Source organism: Carassius gibelio, chromosome A8 (genome assembly GCF_023724105.1).
Source record: "Carassius gibelio isolate Cgi1373 ecotype wild population from Czech Republic chromosome A8, carGib1.2-hapl.c, whole genome shotgun sequence".
NCBI classification, from domain to species: domain Eukaryota; kingdom Metazoa; phylum Chordata; class Actinopteri; order Cypriniformes; family Cyprinidae; genus Carassius; species Carassius gibelio.
The window spans coordinates 26704126-26724111 of NC_068378.1; the positions used below are offsets into that span (position 1 = coordinate 26704126).

General features: G+C 38.8%; 2 protein-coding genes across 3 annotated transcripts in view; both read right to left on the reverse strand.

The window, feature by feature from the left end:
- Positions 1-19: 19 nt before the first annotated feature.
- Positions 20-16563, reverse strand: slc12a2l (solute carrier family 12 member 2-like). 2 transcript variants are annotated; one of them, XM_052605021.1, is made up of 26 exons: positions 15898-16560; positions 13409-13531; positions 13233-13308; positions 13061-13156; positions 12243-12382; positions 11922-12032; positions 11658-11766; positions 11426-11553; positions 11114-11198; positions 10885-11036; positions 9376-9483; positions 8179-8302; positions 7977-8078; positions 7699-7854; positions 6783-6882; positions 6596-6707; positions 6368-6508; positions 6178-6284; positions 6021-6094; positions 5805-5945; positions 3987-4109; positions 3797-3908; positions 3537-3623; positions 3316-3451; positions 998-1065; positions 20-878 (listed from the first exon to the last, which is right to left on the reverse strand). In XM_052605021.1, exons 1-26 carry the CDS (start codon positions 16354-16356, stop codon positions 743-745), a joined length of 3306 nt encoding a protein of 1101 aa, XP_052460981.1. In that variant the 5' UTR covers positions 16357-16560; the 3' UTR covers positions 20-742. The 2 variants fall into 2 exon arrangements, with proteins under 2 accessions (XP_052460981.1, XP_052460980.1); XM_052605020.1 differs by having other exon boundaries at positions 5805-6094; positions 15898-16563.
- A 1172-nt stretch (positions 16564-17735) lies between these two features.
- The window catches only part of LOC128019070 (GRAM domain-containing protein 2B-like), an 8568-nt gene continuing 6317 nt past the window's right edge, over positions 17736-19986 (reverse strand). The window contains exons 12-14 of the mRNA XM_052605041.1: positions 19972-19986; positions 18736-18817; positions 17736-18078 (exon numbers count right to left, since the gene is read on the reverse strand). The exon at positions 19972-19986 is cut by the window's right edge and continues 87 nt beyond it. Of these exons, the coding sequence (XP_052461001.1) occupies positions 18031-18078; positions 18736-18817; positions 19972-19986 (145 nt within the window). The 3' untranslated portion in view covers positions 17736-18030. The remainder of the gene's footprint in view (positions 18079-18735; positions 18818-19971) is intronic.

Consider the following 19986-nt stretch of genomic DNA (forward strand, 5'->3'; position numbering starts at 1 on the left):
AATGCACGGAAAACACAAATTACATGGTTAAAATCAAGGCCATTTATTTAATGCTTTGCATCTTTCAATATCTCTCTTTTCTAGAACAGTGTCTTTAAACATTTGCATTGGCACTAAGACACATACAAACACACTTTCTCCAGAACTATCAGAATTAGCAGGTTCTTAGTAAACTATTTGATAGCGTCTAAGAACAGCAGCCTGAATAGATAAAGTGTGGACAGACGACATTTGAAGATTTGATGAAGATAAGCACAAATATGTTCAGAGTGAGTTTGTTTTTAGGAGGCAAGAACTTCATTTCAGGCTTGGCAATGAAAAATGTCATCAGTGTTGTGGATTAAGACAAATTAAACGGTTTAACTTTTATCCCCAGAGTTAGTGCAAAACTGGACATTAAATGATAGTTCACCCAAAAATGAAAACGTTGACATAATTACCATCACATTGTTCCAAACCTGTATGAATAGAAGCTATTTTGAAGGTTTGGAACAACTTGAGGTTGAGTAAATGACAGAATTTTCATTTTTGGGTGAACTGTCCCTTTAAATTTATTTCAAGCATCATTTTATCTGCTCTTTTAGAGGTAAGTGTTGTTACATTAAAAATATCTACAAGTAAACTTTTCTGAAGCATCGGTTATTTCAGCTCAATATATTAAATATACTGTAATTCGATTTGGCAACAGCGAACAAATCTGGCCAATATGTACTGATTGTAACACAGTCACTTCACGTTCGCTTCACGAGTAGAAGGTCAGAACACTCTGATGGTTTCCTCGGACAAGAAGAATCGGAGGCAGATCTTTAGTTAACGTGTCCAGCCAGGTCATGTAAAGAGCGCTGGACACCGTCCCCTTCCGGGCGAGTGGCATGGTTCTGTCAAACCCAAATGAATCAGATGCTCAGGTGAATCAAATCAAGGCACGTGTGCTTCACAAGGGCCACATACTTTCAAATGAAGTGTTTTCTGTGTTAAATGTGTGGTCGGTACTTACATGACAATGAGGTTGGCTGTGCTCGAGTGTTCCTTCAGAAGCTCGTTCAGTCTGATCTGCCGATTCGACTAAATGAAGGAAATGTAAGAACTGATGTCACTTAGATGTCGATGCTATTTCAGACATTATTTGGGGCCGTTCACACAGATCAAAGCAAACAGGTGAGACATGGCCAGTGGAACGAGCGGAAGAAACGCAAGTCTAGAGACGTGTTTTTTAAAAGCTGAATTAAACCTGTTTAACACTGTAAAGCTGCTTTGACACAATATGTATTTTATAAAGTGCTTTATAAACAGAATTTGAGTAGTCTGAAACAGATTTGCATGGAAGCCCGTTTCTGCCACTGAAAATTGCCACTTTTTGTGCCACAATTATTACTTTTTTCTCTCAAAATTGCGCAATATGAAGTTGCAATTGCTTGTTATAAAGTCAGTTATAAATTGCGTGATATGAACATGCAATCATAAAAAAATAGTATTTTTTTCCCCTAACAATTAGGGCCCTATCTTGCACCCAGCGCAATTGACTTTGTACACCGACGCATGTGTCATTCCTATTTTGCACCTGCGCAAAGCGCGCTTTTTCCTCCACAGAAGCACGTCGCTAAACTAGTGAATGAACTTGCGCTCCCTGGGCGGTTCAGCGCAAAAAAGGAGGCGTGTTCCGGCGCAAACAATCCCTGGTGCTATTTTGCTGTTCCATTAAACAATTGCGCCACTGACCAGAAAAAACCTAGTCTAAAGTCAGTGGCGCGTTGCGCGTTGTTCATTATGCTATTTTAAGGGCGCATGCTTGACCATAGTGTATAGCGTGCACAACGCGCATAGACTTTGCTCATGTAATCTACACAGATGCAACAGTTATTTTTGCAAATCATAAATTGTTACACTAAAAAAATATTAACACATGAGATGACGGAAATCATTGTGGTGTGCCACGAAGATGTGAAAAAATAGGCATAAATCTAGCTTACAAATTATTCAGGCTAATTGTAGTAATTAAGGATCAGACCTGTTTGAGGTCATATATGTATATAAGGACATCTGACAAATTGGTTTGTCCGTCAAGAACCAGGAAAAAAAATCGATGAAACAGTTGTGGCTATTTCCTCCCACGCCTGTTTAACCGACGCTATTTTGAGTGGGTTTCTCCCATCCCCATACAGCACAACTTCTCTGTCTTTCACTGCTCTTACAAGAACATCAGTCTCCTCGGCTGTGAACCGCTCCTGGCGTGCGCCTGGTAAATACGCCATAATAATAGCAATCCATAATGGAACTTGCGCACCTGCTTTTAAAGGGAATGTTGGATGACGCTCTGATTGGTTTATTTCACGTTACGCCCAAACCACACCTATGAATAATGAAGCTGCTTCAGACCAACCCACTTTAGATTTGCGCCGGGCGCAAGAGCCATTTATCCCGCCGGGAAAATAGCAACAGCGCCGAGACCCGCCCACAAACTTACTTGCGCCTCGCGCTTTGACACTTGCGTTTCAGATCGTTAAAATAGGGCCCTTAGACTTTTATTAATAAGACAGAAACCAACTTTTCTAAGAATTCTAACTTTTATTAGAATTAGAGAAGTCTGAGGAATGATGTAATAATTGTGAAAAAATAAAAAGATAGATATACAAGATAACAACTCACAGTTGCGAGGAAAATAGTCGGAATTGTTCGATATAAAAATATACTTGTAAGAAAATAGTATTGTTTCCCCCTTAAGAATTGTAAGGTGTAAACTTGAAATTGCAAGAAAAATGTCATAATAATGACATAAAAAGTCACAGTTGCCATGTTTTATGTTTTATTCAGTGGCAGAAACGGGCTTCCATATATTTGAGTCGTTTGATTAATTCATTAAAAAGAATCAGTTCTTAAGAGTCTTTCGTTCAGACTACACTATGTTTGAAAACTACATGATAGAAATGTTGTTTATTTGTTTTTGCATTATTTTGTGGTCCTCAGTGATTCGCTCTCATCACATTAAAACTTAAACAGAAGTAACTCGACTAAAACCTCATTTCTGAAATCTAAATTCAGTATTCAGCAGGAGTATTTTCCTGTTGTTTAGTCTGCACTGATTGCAGAATATACACATTGAAGGACAACTAGCAGATCAAATCATCATGGGAAAAATCAATTTTTTTTATCTAACTGCTTTTAAATAAGGTCCATCCAAGGAAGACTGAAGAGCCTTGTCTAAAGTCGTCTTTCTGATTGGTTTTCACTGTTCAGATAACACATCAGAGACAAGCGGCGCTCCATATCAAAGCAATGTAAGAGCATCACATCTCCTGAGGAGAAACTGATGGTAACCTTGGCTCTGTAGAGCTCCAGCTCATTATCTGTGATCCTCCAGGGTTCTTCAGCCTTCAGTTTCTCAGCGGCTTCTTGCTCCATGTCGTCCTCCTTCAGTCTGTACGGCTCGATCATCTCCTCAAACATCTTCTTACTGAGCACGAAATCAAACAACAGCTGCTTCTCATGGATATCAGAGAAAAACATGCTCTTTACAAGCCAAATGGATCGAAACTTACTTGTGCTTCTTTGGCTTAATGTTGATGTCTCCAAGAACGGTGATGTCAGAGAAGTCAATCCTGAACTTACTGAGCAATGCCGCCATTCTGCGCGAGAGCAAAAACTTTAGTAGTTTTCACTAAAATGTAAATGAATAGCTCCATTACATAAAATGCTTTATTTGTTAAACTAGCAGACAAAAGTTTGGACACACTGACTGAATTCCTTAGGATCTTAAAAATCCTCTTTATAAAAAAAATACATTCAGCGCAATACTCACGCTCTGCGGTCGTGGTCAATCCTGTTTATCTTTCCTCCAATGAACACACGGATCTTGCAGTCGCGCCATTTATTTTTGTTGGTTAGCAAATACGGTATCAAAAGAGTCAAGCCTACAATGAGCAATCAATCAGCAATCATTTATTGAAGCTGAAGAATCATTGAGAACTGAAATGGAAATAACTCTTCACCTCCGTCGTCAAACAGCCACCAAACATCGATGGTTCCTTTGCTCTGTTTCTTCTGGAACTGTTGACTGGCAGCCAGAAGTTTCTCGTCCGCAGGACTGAGCTGCATCGGAGGCTTCTTGGTGTCTGAAATCACATATGCATCGTCAGAGAGGAGAACTTACCATCAGTTTAGATAAATAAATCTGAGACGCCAAAAGCCATTCCGTGGAGAATTAACATTCATCATCAATCTAAGAACAAGATTGAGTTTCATCAATGGATGCTCTGCAGTGAATGGGTGCCATCAGAATGAGAGCTGATAAAAACATCACAATAATCCACAAGTAATCCAGTCCGACAATTAAAGGGGGGGTGAAATGCTATTTCCTGCATACTGAGATTTTACACTGTTAAAGAGTTGGATTCCCATGCTAAACATGGACAAAGTTTCAAAAATTAAGTTGTACGTTTGAAGGAGTATTTTTGTTCCAAAAATACTCGTTCCGGTTTGTCACAAGTTTTGGAAAGTTTTTTTCGAGTATGGCTCTGTGTGACGTTAGATGGAGCGGAATTTCCTTATATGGGTCCTGACGCACTTCTGCCGGAAGAGCGCGCTCCCGTATAGCAGAGCACTGAGAGCACAACAGACTTCACTGATCAGAGCGAGAGCGTCGCGGAATGTCACAAAAGAAGTGTGTTTTTGGTTGCCAGGGCAAGACAACCCTGCACAGATTACCAAAAGAGAAACAGCATTAAGGGACCAGTGGATGGAGTTTATTTTTACAGAGCATCAACGGAGTTGTGCAAGTGTTTGTGTTTGTTCCCTGCATTTCGAAGATGCTTGTTTTACAAACAAGGCCCAGTTTGACGACGGGTTTGCGTATCGTTTATTTCTTAAGGATGATGCAGTCCCAACGAAAAAGGGTCACGATCGTGTGTTGGAACCGCAGGCGGTGAGTAAAACTGCTTCAAATATCTCTGGCTCCTTGTTAGTGCGTCCGCCTCCCATGCCGGAGACCCGGGTTCGAGCCCCGCTCGGAGCGAGTCGTTGCTGCTGCTGCTCTCGTTCAGTTTCAGCCTCTGGGTCTGATTCTGGATCATAAATAAACGGCTGAATCTGACTATAAGCCATGATTTGTTTTGGTTGGTTTTGTCCTCACGGTAATGTCACAGCTTCCAAACGCTCTTAACGCAAAAGCCTACTGGCGCTCGTGATTCTTTAGCTCCGCCCACACGTCACGCCTCCAGCCGGTCGTGTTTTTCCGGGAAAAATCGGTACAGACTATCTTTCTCTTATGAATATAATAAAACTAAAGACTTTTTGGAGTTATGAAGGATGCAGTACTACTCTATAGGTACTCAAGATTAACAGGAGTTTGAGTGAAAACGAGCATTTCACCCCCCCTTTAACATCTGGAGAAGACAAAAGCTGAAACAGTCCATAATACCACTTCCTCCCGTGAAAAAGTGCATCTCCTGTTGTCTCTCACATCAAAATCCAGCCACATATTTTTTTAGGGCAGTTTTGGCTTTCTTGATCTGTGCAGATTTCTCTCCTGATTCAGACCAGAACACTTTTTTCATTATGGCGTATGGATTTCTTTAATCTTTTGTCTTCTCCGGATGTTAACTGATGGACTGGAGTGCTGTGGATTATTGTGATGTTTTATCAGCTGTTTGGACTCTCATTCTGACGGCACCCATTCACTGCTGAGACACTGATGCAATGCCACATTTCTACAAATCTGATGAAGAAACAAACTCATCCAAATCTTGAGCACATTTTCATTTTTGGATGAACTATAGCTTTATCCGTGTAGCTTGTCATTGTTTTCTGACCTCTGAAGATGAGCGGACTGCTTTGGCAGCTGGTGGATTTAGATGACGGTTTTGAGGAATCACTGTCAAAGTCTTTGATGTTGATGGACACCAAGAGATCCTTCATTCCAGGAGCTTTCTCCTGCGAGGTCTGAAATTCATCTGAAGAAAGACCAACAGAATCAGAGTTAAAATCACTGATGAAAAGACATAAACGATTAGGCCACGAAACTCCACCTTGAATGTGAGAGATGTCGAGACCTTCCTTCAGTCTCAAGAGAACCACCCCGAACTGTAGGTCAAACGCGTCACTGAAACACACACAGCATCATTCAGATGAAGATTTCAGTTCTTAAAGATGAAGACATGATGAGCATCACACAGTCAGACTCACTGGATGGTGTTGATGTAGGTTTCCACATCCTTCATCTCACCGTCCCTCCAGTTGTTCTTAAAGCCAAACACCAGTGTGTTGGGTTTTAGGCGACCCAATCCAGTGGTCTGTGAACCCCAACAACATCAGGTTTACTCTTAGATTTAAAGGCGTTCTGATTGAGGTCATTACATGAGCTCTTTGTTCTGACCTGCAGGAGATACTGAGCTCCTTGTCTGAGATCATCAGCAAACACAGGAGTGTAAAAGGCTTTGATTCGTGTCTTCAGGAGCCAGCGCTGATAGCGGACCTGCTCGTTCATCATATCCTTCGAGTTCGGCCTACGGAATCCCTGTGGAAAAAAGCAAGGACAAGTGCATGTTTGCGTTTGTAGATGCTCACAACTGCAATGTGTCAGATGTTTACTGAATTTACTAACCGTGCGCACGTGTCCACAGACCATCAAACCCACGTTTTTGGTGAAGGCGTGCACTAGATACAGCAGCGCTGGTCTTGAGTTTGGGTATCCAGACATTACAAGACACTGAGGCCTGTGGGAACAATGATTTCAGAGAGGTTTTGGGTCTCTATAGAGTCACATAAGACAGCATCTGCCGGTGGATCACCTGAAGTTCTTGATATGGTCCTCAACCCCGGTGAGATGCAGACTGTGTGTTAGTGCCTTATTGTACATCAGCGCTTGTGTCGACGAACCCCAGTTCACATCTGCAGCAGAAAGATGCATTTTAACACTCAGTTGTAATGGATGACTTTAAAACACTATACAATAAGGCCTCACATCAGTTAAAGGGACAGTCACACCAAAATCATATTTCTGTCATCATTTGCTCTCCCTCGTGTTGTTCAAAATCTAAAAGAGTTTATTTCTTGTGGATAGAAGATATTTTGAAGAATGTTCGTAACCACTCATTTCCCAAGTCACTGGCTACCGGAAACTGTTTGGTTACCCATGTTCTTCAAAATTATTTATTTTATTTTCAACAGAAGAAGGGTGAGTAATGATGACAGAAGATGCCTATGCCTTTATCATGAACCACAATTACATTTATGCATTTGGCAGACGCTTTTATCCAAAGTGACTATTCAAGATATACATTTAACCAGTTCCATGATCTACAGGAACGCTGCATTAACATGATAATGAACTAACATGAAAAACAACATTTTAATTAACCAACATGAACAAATACATATATCAAATGCTGTGAAAATTATATTGCATATTATATGTCATTTACAGCATTGCATTAGTTGGCGTGAACTGAAAACCCACCCAATATATTTTCTAAATGCATATTATTAATTTTATTGTAAATGATTCATCTGCACATTTCACACTTTTTAAAGTTTTGACCTTGTCATGTTTCATTAAATCTTCTCTCTGGTGACGCATGAAGGATTCTCCGATCATTAAGAGTACTTAAACCCCGCCCCTCTTCTGAAAGCCACGCCCACATCCCAACATCAACTCAACAACCGATGCATGAACTAAGTCCCGTACTCCTGTGAAGTTTTACAGACCTGGTTTCTTGTAGCTGACGTAGATGTAGAGCGCCAGGACGATGCCGTTTGTGAGCAGCGCTGCCCACCAGTTGATCACAAACATCACCACGCAGCACAGCACGGCTCCGGCTAACGACACCCACTTGTTGTAGTATTTGAAGCTCGGACGCCATCCTGTTCAGATGGAGATCTGTGAATTACTCAATGATGTATGAAACCATCCGTGTCAGCGACCTGAGGAGGAACACCACGCTCATTTTCAGTTTCATCAGAGAGGATTTCTGCTTCACACTTGCCTGGGGAGTTCGCCAGCGACGCGTGGAAAACAGAGAAATTTATCAAGGCGTAAGAAGCCAAGAAGAAGTTGGAAATGATGGGAGCGATGACGTTCAACTGAGCTGAAACACCAAAACACCAAACACCAAAATTGATTTTAGACACAGTTTCTGTCATTAGCATGTAAGTAGATAAGTCAGCATTGAGCGGGATGTAGTTTACCGATCAGGATGAAGGCCAGGCCGATGATGAAGGTGAGGACATAAGCGCGCAGAGGCTCTTTGTTCTTCCCGTATCCTTTGGCAAACACATGCATTCCAGGGTAGATTCTATCCTTACACAAGGCCTACAAAACCACACACACACATTAAACTCCTACATCAACTCAGACAACACATAACCTGAAGAACAGAGTGATGGTTATATTAAACAATATAAGATCATAGGAAGCTCTGACATACAATATTTTGCCAATATATAGGGTATGGTAATGCAAAATCGTCATTTATAATTTTATCATTTATGCATTTGGTAGACACTTTTAATTCAACGTGATTTACATGGCATTGCATCAATCGTTCCATTCTTTCAGTTCATGCATTTTCTTGGAATAAACTGTAACCTGTCAAACAAAATGATGATGCCCGCTCGCTGATGCACCTGATTATTGTGTAATAAATTACTCCAAATGCAACTCATTTAGTTAATCACTGCACAAAAATCAGAAATTTGTATCAGGCTGTTTTGTTGAAACAGTAAATACAACTCCAGAAGATGAGAAATAGGAAAATTACTCAGGGAGAGTGCCAGGAAATCAGAAAGCAAAAATGTTTAATGGATGCAAATAGGTAATTGATGTGTTTTAGTTTTGCTGATCACATTAATGATAAGGCTATTTATCAGAGCACAGAGGTGTTGAAACCAGAGACTCGCACCATTCAGCATGCATCTGTTTTTTTTTTAAAAACCCAGATAATCCACACACACATACAGAGAAATCAACAGATGCATGGAGCATTTTGGATGAAGTCCATGTGCTTTTTGAGGCGCTTACTGTAGATAGAGATTTATAGTGGGAATAAACCAAATATCTCCCTCAAATTTTAAGACGATGAAGAATTCTACCATATAAAACTTTATGTAAATAGTCTAAATTTGAACTGGTTTGAATGAAAACTCCCCAAACACACAACCTTTACTTCTAGTCATTTCTTTAACAGAGAAAACATCACAGAATCATGGAAGTGAATGAAAGTCGATGTCAGTTCATCACTTCTTTTGAGATTACTAGCTGATTTCAGGGATGCAATGAAAAAAACTCCATTTACTAGCAAATCTGGATACCTAGTATCCAAAATACAATAGCTTTTAACCAAAGTTTAAGACATTGTTCAGTAGGAGGTTTGTATGTGCCCTGACCTGGAAGACTTTGGGAGCGCTGACCAGAGAAGCAAGCGCTGATGAGAGAGTGGCCGAGAATATCCCAGCTGTGATGAGCGGCCCGAAGCCAGACACCAAACTCATCACCTGAAAGATCATTAACATCACAGAACATCAGTAAAGCTGAATGACTTACTACATCTCTTCTCAGTGCTGGGGGGAACGCATTAAAAGTAACGCCAAACGTAATCAGATCAAACTAGCAAATGCATTGCTTTTCATTTATGATGTGTAACATGATGCTACTGTAGATCTAGACTAACTGTCAACATGCATTTAATCTTCTCACTCGCACAAAAACAGATTTAGTATTCCTCAAAACGAATAAAATCAGTGAAATGTAAACTCAGAATATTATGCAAAACTACAGTAATTAAATATGCTAAATAACACAAATATACTTTATGTATTTAATCCCATTTTATTAACCAGTGTCTTTGCTGCTGAGGTTTGACGATCCAGTTCAACCATAATAATAACCAAAAATTACTTTAGATAAACATTGCATTTCTGTTTCTTTTTTTTTGGTGATGGAGAAGAAAGTGTTGAACTTTCTTCTATGCATTCTATTCTTCATGTAATCCATAATGGCAGGACAGCTGAACGGTTTGTTTGACCGGCGCCCTCTACTGTACAGATGTGAGTTTTCATTTCCTCAAACCCGAGGCTCATTCATTTCATTTTTGGGGCCCTATTTTTACGATCTAAGCACATGGTCTAAAGTGCAAGGCGCATTTGCCTTTAGGATGTGTCCGAATCCACTTTTGCTAGTTTAACGATTGGAAAAATGTTGGCAAGATGTAAAAGAGTTGTTTCTATTCTCTTAATGTGTAATGGGTGTGTTTTGGGTGCAATGTGCAATAAACCAATCTCCCATTCAAGCAAGATTCACTCATGCCATTTTAGCAGTTTTTTTTGTTAGTTTCGAGCAGTTTTCGGCTACTTTTGAGTAGCGATTGGGGGAGGGGGGGTTCTTGGGAAAACCTGGCAACCCTGATGCCGGATTCGCTATTTACATGGGATTTTTTTTGCAAGAGCAAAATTTGGCATGTTTGTGTGCTGCTGTGCATCCCTGTGTGCATATTACTCTTTAAATAACAGAAAATAAATAAATATTGTGCTACTGACTTTAGACAAGGGTTTTCTTGGTCAGTGGCGCAGTCTATTTCAGCTGCTTTAAAATAGCAACGTACAAAAACAATCCTACTCGTTTTCAGACCAAATGGGTGCAAATGCATTTGCTATTTAAACAATGTGGTGCAGGACATGAAAATGAGAACGGTGTTGGTTTGAAACTAGCAAAAATAACTTGCATTGCATCTGGCGCCTCATTGCACTGGGAATATAATAGGGTCCTTTGAGTGAAATTTGATTTCACATTTGCCAAAAATATAACTTTTTGTAATGCATTACTTTTAAAAGTAACTTCCCCCAACACTGAACATCAACATATGCATTCCCGAATAATAATGCTAACTTTGAGCACACCTGGAAGTCGTTCTGAAGGCCGTACTTGCAGCCGCCCTCTTTACAGATGGAGAAGTCGTATCCCAGCGTGCAGGCGGCGTCGGTGCAGTTCTCCAGCGAGCCCACCATGGTGTCATTATCATCGCCTGTGGCGTCCCGCACGATACAAGAGCCTAAACACATGGCAAACCCATAACATCACCTCTGGACCACGAGGCGAGAACATTCAGAGAAAGAACCACACAAATACCGTTCGAGATGGCAACAGCGATGTAAACCACTCCAGTTATGAGGATCGCCAGGAGAGTTCCTTTCGGAATCGCTAACTGTGGATCCTACAGAGACCAAATCAGCTGTGATGACCACCAAAATCCAGCAGAACTCTTGGAAATAAAGCTTTTTTACAAGCATCAATGTTGCATGAAGGACCTTTAACACCCAACACCACTTCATAGTGTTCTTCAAACTGTTACTCACACTAAGAATAAACGGTTCTTTAAAGATCTGATCAGGTTCCAAATGATTATTCTGTGACATCACTGCAAGAGTAAATGTTCCTCACCGCCAGGTCTCCTGATATATTGGCTCCCGCTAGGATTCCTGTGGCGGCCGGGAAGAAGATGGCAAAGACGGAGAAGAAGGTTTCGTCATCTCTGAAGTCTGGACCCATGTTCTCCATCATTATGGCAGCTTTGAGACAGACAAACACAAGAATGAACACGCCATGGAATCCCTTCCTCCAGCACTGATCTTAAATAATGATCAATGATCTCAGATGAGTAAAGACGTCCAACCGTTATAACCCAAGAAGCCTTGAGGCTCCTTCGACTTCAAGGGGATGAAGGATCCGATGAAGTAGTTGCAAATAGCCGCCACAAGAATCACCATTAACACAATCTGGGCCTGTCAAAGACATCACAGGACTTAAATAACACCGACCTGCATCATATCCACTGAATGGAATCCAATACTTATTTTGAGCTGCTGATTCCAAAAATACAGTAGTATGGCTATATAATTCTGTGTCCACAGATATGTGAATGGAGGAATATACTGACTTTTGCCTCCCACTCCATTCCAGCGACAGAGATGCCCAGCAGTAAGACGGCGGTGAGCGTGCCGACGATCCTGATGTCATTGATCTCATCCGTCATGAGAGCGTCTATACTCTGATAAACACAGGGTGTTTACATTATTAATGAATATGGAGGATATATGTCAGCCTATCACCATAAAACAACCACAGCAGACATGCACATCTAAAAAATCAATGAAAATCAGGTGCATGACCAAAAACACTAATGCATGAGTCTGATGAAGAAACATCAGGTCTGTCACACTCATCATCATCCATACAAGGTCTGGGCGTTCATACTCACATCCAGAAGCTCAACGACGGTTTCTGCAAAACCTACGACATACATGGCCACAGCGACAGCATTGGCAAAGGCAAAGATCAGACCAATGGATCCTCCAAACTCTGGACCCAAACTCCTGGAGATCAGGTAATATGCCCCGCCTAAAACCAGCCAATCACAGACATTAACTCCTCACTTAAGACCAAATATATCCAAAACTATTAGAACAGAAGTCACAGTTAGTGAAGAATAACTCTCAGTAACATTGAACTTACCAATAAACAGTAATATACTAACACAGATTTAGACAGATCTGTGAACGATTTTTAAAGAAATAGGCATCTGTGTATATAAAAGAGTTCAGCTCATGAGAAATGGGAGCAAAAATTTAAAAAAGTGTTGCGTTTATAATTTTGTTCAGTGTAAATACATGAAGCAATGAAAGGTAAATAGTAAATTTGATGGTAAAAAATTTGTAAATTAGTGTCATTTATACACACGCGACCCAGTCAAAAGTTTTTGATCAGAAAGATTTTTAATCTGTTTTAAAGAAGTCTCTGTGTTTATTTGATCAGAAATACAGCAAAAGCAGTAATATTGTGAAATATTTTTACTATTTAAAATAACTCATTTCAATTTAAATATATCTTAAACTGTAATTTATTTCTGTGATGCGCAGCTGTATTTTCAGCATCATTCAGAAATCATTCTAATATGTTGATTTGCTGCTCAAGAAACATTTCTGATTTGTATTATTATGTTGAAAATAACTCTATATATATATTTAACATATTTCTTTATTTCAGACGGTTATTAATATTATATAATACCTCACTGACCTCCACGCACTAAGCCGTTGGTGGCAATAGCTGATGTTGAGAGTCCAGTGATAGACGTCACCACGATAGCCATGAGAACGATGGCACAGGACAGAGCTGCAGGAACACAACACAGTCTGTGACTGACCATTCCTTCTGATCTGGGGTCAGTGCTGCTGGTCAGTTATCTTACCGATGCCCGCCTGACCCACGATCCACGACATCCTGATGAACAGCATCACTCCCCAGATGTTCAGCATGCATCGTATCTGCACACAGTCAGCATCAGCATCAGCAGTGTTCGTTAGAGTTATGTGTGTGTGTGTGTGTGTGTGCTGATGGATCAGAGAGGTCAGAGGTCGGACTGACCAGCACTCCTTTGACCCAGCCGAACTTCACCGTGCCTCCCTTGGAATCGGACAGTTCTTTGGCTGTGATGATCTCGGCGGCCGTGAGCTCCTCTCCGTTGGGGAACCCCTCCTCAAACGGCTCCTACACAAGACCACACCCCTCCAGAATCAGCACATGTCACATCTGATAACTCGAGCTTTTATTAGGACTTATTATTTAATATGCAGAAGAGAAAGAGCAATATTTGCTTTTGAATGCCTTCGTTTCTCAGATGGTTCAAAGTTATGAAAAATGAAAAAATATATTGGGGAGGATGCCTTTATGGACTACTTAAGAGCTCATGGAAGAATGCAGTGTTACTGTATCATTGTGGCACTTTACATTTGTTTTATTCATAGTTAGAATCAGTTTTCATTTTATATCTTCCACTTTAGTTTTAGTAAATGTTTTAGACATTTTAGTAGTTTATATATGTGTGTGTGTGTGTGTGAGAGAGAGAGAGAGACCATGGATCAAAATTATCACTTTTTTCTTTAATTCCAAAAATCATTAGGATATTAAGTAAAAATCATGTTCCATGATATTTTGTAAATTTCCTATCGTAAATGTATCAAAACTTAATTTTTGATTAGTAATATGCATTTCTAAGAACTTCATTTGAACAACTTTAAACATGATTTTCTCAATATTTTAATTTTTTGCACCCTCAGATTCCAGATTTTCAAATATTGTCATCCTAACAAACCAGACATCAATGGAGAGATGATTTATTGTGTGTGTGTGTGTGTAAAATTTCAATTTCATTTCTGAAATGCAATGTTTAAACATGCATCTAACTAAATATGCATTCAATAAGTACATTTCCAGCACATTCATAATTCTTGTTTGATTTTATTGTCATATGAGATTTAAAGGTATTCTGGATTTTTCTTTGTGTAACCCCATAAATCACCAGACAGTAAACAAGCACATTTTCACCACATCCTTAGGAATAAAAATGCTTCACAAATCAGTGTGGATGAAATATGAACAAACTTACAGAATAGATAGAGGAATAAAACTGCAATCATGTGCTAACAGATGAAGCATGTTGAAATTAACTCTTAAATGTGTGTTTTGGATGTTTTCTTTCCACTAGTCTGAGAGAAGAGACTTGATATGTAAAAAAAGACTCACAACTGACCAGTGCATGTAAACACACTGGTTTTGACTGAATAGCTGAGCTGTTTTAGTGTGTGAGTCCTGATTAACACACAAGTGTGTAACCTGTGTGTTCAGTGATGTTCAGGGGACACTGGGTCTTTGAGAGAGATGCACGGGTCACACGCTCACATTGTGATGTGACCCAGATCGCTCATGGTGCCTCATGGAGTGGGTGTGTGTGTGTGAGAGGGACTATTGTCTGAGGACAAGTGTGTGTGTGTGACATCACACAAGTCATGCAACTTACAGACATAAGAGAAGAAACATACAGATGAATCAGCCGCTACACACATAACTCATACTGCAATAACATCTGAATATGATCTGATGACAGCTTTTAATATCACATTTGTGCTGCATGTCATTTTAAATAATAAAGTGTTTGCAGGGAAAACAACATAATGGACTTCATGTAGGAAATCAGACCGGGGCTAGTTGTCACAGGCACTAGAGCTCAGGATTGAGTTATGAGAGTTTTACGAGTTGTAAGTTTTATATGTTGGTTTCAAACAATCATTAATAATCATTTACTTTGAATCAGAAAATGATGATTTGACATTTTGTCAGTTACATTTAAAATATAGATACGCTGTTATTTTACTGTCATTGAGATCGTTTATTTAAAATATTTTGAATGAGTGGTTTTTGCATTTTCATTTTAGTTAGTTATAATACGTATTTTGTGTGTTTTTGTCATTTTTATTAGTTTTTGTTTGTTTAGAAAATGTCTATATAGATATTTATTTATTTTATTTTTATTTTTGCCATTTTATATCCTTTATTGGGAAAGGAAGTTTACTCTACAATGAACTGCTTTGTATTTTATTGTAAAACCATTTTAATTATTGATGGAAAATCTTTAAATATAATACATTTGAAATATAGATTTGTCATCGATTTGTGTCTTTATTGGTTAATAATAATAATAATAATAATAATAATAATATATATATATATATATATATATATATATATATATATATATATATATATATATATATATTATTTTATTTATTTTTTTCATTTTCAAATGTTTTGTTTTCAATTTGAATTGAATTTTACGTGTATTTTGTGGTTACTGCTATTATATTAAAAGCTAACATTGTGTTAATAAACAGAACGTTCATATTCTTACAGTTTTCTTCATTTTTGATATAAGATGTAAGTTGCACAGAAACTGCTTTTGAAATAAACGCAGTAAATCGTGTGACAACATGCCCCGGTGCCCGATAGCTCTTGCAGCACGCGCACAGATTAAACCACAGCCACGCGGTATAAAGTGCGCGAGGAAACACAGCACGAACCTTGTCGAGTTCATCGTGGAGCTCCGACAGCGACGGGCGCACGAGCTTCTCCCCGAGCGGAGCCGCGGTCTGCCGGTAGAAGTCGATGTTGGGCACCGCGTCGATGGTGTTGTGCCCGAAGGTGCGCAGGTAATACGTGCTGGAGTGCGTGTCCGAGAAGTGACTGAGACCCCCGGTGGACGAGTGCAGGCTCGCCTCGCTCCTCACCGTGTCTCCGTTCAATCCCGCGTCAGGCGCGGCGTCAGACGGGCTTAAGAAGTTCACCACCCGGAACCGGCTCTTGGACTCCTCACCGGTGGAGGAGCGCGATCCCGGCGGGGTTTTAGGAGCGACGCCCGCCGCTGCCGCCGCCGCCGCCGCCTCCGCCACCGGATCCACCTGGAAGCGGCTCTGAGAGGACCCCGGCGCCCGGAGGGTGGGCTTGTGTCCGGCTGGAGGAGATGAGGGCTGATCTGACATGATGGAGATGATGGAGAATCACGGGGCGCGCCGGTAACGGTGCATCAGTCACTACAGAGAACCAGTCAGACGTAACCACACTCGTGACCGAGCGACGCTCTCTCACAGCAGTTCGAGCTGGATTAAACTTAGATATTTCGATGAAACCGTGTTTAGTTTCAGGGTCAGAATACAACCAGTTTGATTCCTGACGGTTTCATTCAGGTTTTCGCGTGCGTCACCGCGCGTCACGAGCGGCGCGTAATTGCGCGCAGAAACACAGACGCAAAATGCATCAACTAACAGCGAACAATAAAACTGGTTTATCATGAAATAGCAACTGTACAATCGTTCATGCTAACAAACACAGGTTTCAATAAAAAAAATGTAGCCATAATTAATAAATATTGAAATTGTCGTTAAATAAAACTCATAAATAATGTTTAATTATTGTTTAGTATTAATTCATGTTAACTAATGAAACGTATTATTTTTGCTTTTATTTATGATAAGCATTTAAACACTATCCTGCACAGTAACAGTGTTCTTTTAGTATAACTGGAGATACCATTATAGTTTTTATTAATATTCTGAATTTATTTTTTATATTCTGATTTCAGGTAGTTGTAGTAATTCCCCTTCCTTTTTATTAATTTGTTTTTACATTTAGTGTTCAGTTGTTTTAGTGCATCAAGTTAAACTGAATTAAAGTGAAAATGTTGCTATGGCAAGTACATTCAATTATTTTTTATTTTGTTAAGTTATTTCAAGTAAAAAAATGTAACTTAAGTATAATAACTCTGCTAAAGTTCAGAAAATCTAAAATAGTGCATGGTTTCTTACTTAACTAAACTCGTTTTATGAGCTCACGTTAATCAAAGGAATATCATAAATTTGAATGCAAAAGCAGCTAAAAACTTTTCCATTAATGCACATTTAAACAACAAACAAGTGAAGTATAGAAGCAACGGTATGAAGTATTTCCACCCTCTGCAGGATGTTAAAACCTCAATCTGATTCCAGTTCAGAGAGAAACAATGGTTTTCTGTGGAGAGGAGTGATGACATTCAGTCACATTAGCATATAACACAACACACTCTTTCACAATCTCACTCTTCACAATACAGAGCTGAAAGAGATCCTTCGCAAACCTCCTCCTCCTCAGAAGAAGAAGAACATTGTGTCTCAGAGCACATGGGATCAGGAAAAGCTCTTTGTCTTTCCTCATATGATCATTATGCTCTGTTTTTCTTCATATTAGTTCCCCACGCCTCTCTCTCGATCCTGTTTCCTGCCTGCAAATAAAAACAGCAGGGTTTGTGTTTCTTTGTGAACGACGTCTGCTGGTTGTTCCTCATCTTTCCCGAGCCGTAATGATGAACTCACGTCAAAACGTAATGTTCAGAGACGATGCAAACTTTATTCACTCCAAACGACAGGTATACACAGTTTTTCATTGTCCAACTAATGATAATCAGCTGATAATCAGTTTGTTCATTTACGTTTGTTTAAAAAACACTGGCTCGGCTTATGTTTATCTCATGCTTGGATTCTAATGTTTGTATAAAACAGCCGATGATTACTAGTGCTACTTATGATGATGATTAAAAATAATAATAATTCTTGAAAGTGTCTCTAAAACCTTCAAGACTTTGACTGGAACGTCTTTCACTTCCATGTGCGTGTGCCCTTCATTCAGACCTCAGACACGGTCTCCAGCAGTCTCTGAAGGTTTCTGTGGATCTGGAAAAGCATGATTGTGTTGTTCAGACGAGCTCCTGACTCTTCACAATGCATAGGAATAGTTCACCCAAAAATTGTAAATGTGCCCCCCCCCCTCCCCTCAGGATCATCTGAGATCAGGATGAGTTTGATTCTTCATCAGGTTTGGAGAAATGTAGCATTGCATCAGTGTCTCATCAATGGATGCTCTGCAGTGAATGGGTGCCGTCAGAATGAGAGTCTGATAAAAACATCACAATAATCCACAAGATGAAACAAATCCAGCATTTAGACACTTTTAACTAACATAATCTATAATAACACTTCCTCCAGTGAAAAAGTGTTGTGATCTGAATCAGGAGAGAAATCTGCACAGATCAAGCAGCGGTTAAACAGTCCTAAACGTCTTAATGCTGGATTTGTTTCATCTTTTCATCTTCTCCAGATGTTAACTGATGGACTGCTGTGGATTATTGTGATGTTTTTATCAGACTCTCATTCTGACGGCACCCATTCACTGCAGTGCATCCGTTGATGAGACACTGATGCAATGCTGATTTTCATTTGTGCAGCATAGTGTGCTGAAGCTCATCAAATAAATGAATTACAATGAATGTTTGATCAATAAAACCAAACCTTCCCTCTCTGAGATGTTCAGATGTGTTCACACAGACGAACCTTTTCCAGCTTCAGAAGACTTGCAGAAAGAACCGAGTAGAACTCAGCGGTTTCTCCAGAAAACAGACTTTGATATTCATCTCTGGAATCATAACGGCACATAGTGTTTAGTATAATATGATATCTGATACTCAGATAACAACAGAAACCGATTATATGAAGCATAAAACATTAGAAATATAATATATATATATATATATATATATATATATATATATATATATATATATACAGTATAGACCAAAAGTTTGGAAACATTACTATTTTAATGTTTTCGAAAGAAGTTTCTTCTGCTCATCAAGGCTGCATTTATTTGATCAAAAATACAGAAAAAACTGTAATATTGTGAAATATTATTACAATTTAAATTAATAGTTTTCTATTTGAATATACTTTAAAAACATAATTTATTCCTGTGATGCAAAGCTGAATTTTCAGCATCATTCCTCCAGCCTTCAGTGTCACATGTAACATCAGTCGATCACATGATCATTTAGAAATCATTCTAATATTCTGATTTATTATGAGTGTTGGAAACAGTTCTGCTGTCTCATATATTTGATCAATAAAAGGTTAAAAAGAACTGCATTTATGAAAAAATTCTAATAATATATATTCTTTACTATCACTTTTTATCAATTTAACACATCCTTGCTGAATAATAGTATTGATTTTATTTAAAAAAAAAGAAAAAAAAAATTACTGACCCCAAATTACTGACCAGTCGTGTATATTGTTATTACAAAATATTTATATTTTAAAAACATAGCTTCTTTTTTTTTTTTACTTTTTATTCATCAAAGTATCATAAAAAAGTATCACATGTTCTGAAAAAATATGAAGCAGCAGAACTGTTTCCAACTTTGATCATGAATCATCATATTAGAATGATTTCTAAAGGATCATGTGATAATGATCCGAAAAATTCAGCTTTGCATCACAGAAATAAATTATCATTTAAAGTATAATAAATTTAAAAACAATTATTTTAAATTGTAATAATATATCACAATATATCAATAAATGCAGGCTTGATGAGCAAAATAAACTTCTTTCAAAAACATTAAAAATAGTAATGTTTCCAAACTTTTGGTCTGTACTGTATATATTTACAAAGATTTCATGATCTATTGGAATCTGGTACATTTAGAGTTTCTGATATTCTGCTTTACCAAATAATAAAACTGAAGTTATAATAAATTAAAGTTAAAGCCATTAAATCTCTTTCGTCTTTACCTTTTCTGGGGAAAC

Bases quoted from the DNA above. Each gene is read 5' to 3' on its own strand.
- slc12a2l (XM_052605020.1), bottom strand. From the start codon at position 16,356: ATGTCAGATCAGCCCTCATCTCCTCCAGCCGGACACAAGCCCACCCTC. The intron at 13,532-15,897 runs GTTCGTGCTGTG...GGTCTTGTGTAG, and splicing joins TCCACGATGAACTCGACAAG to GAGCCGTTTGAGGAGGGGTT. The intron at 11,199-11,425 runs GTGAGGAACATT...TGGTCTCTGTAG, and splicing joins ATATATCAGGAGACCTGGCG to GATCCACAGTTAGCGATTCC.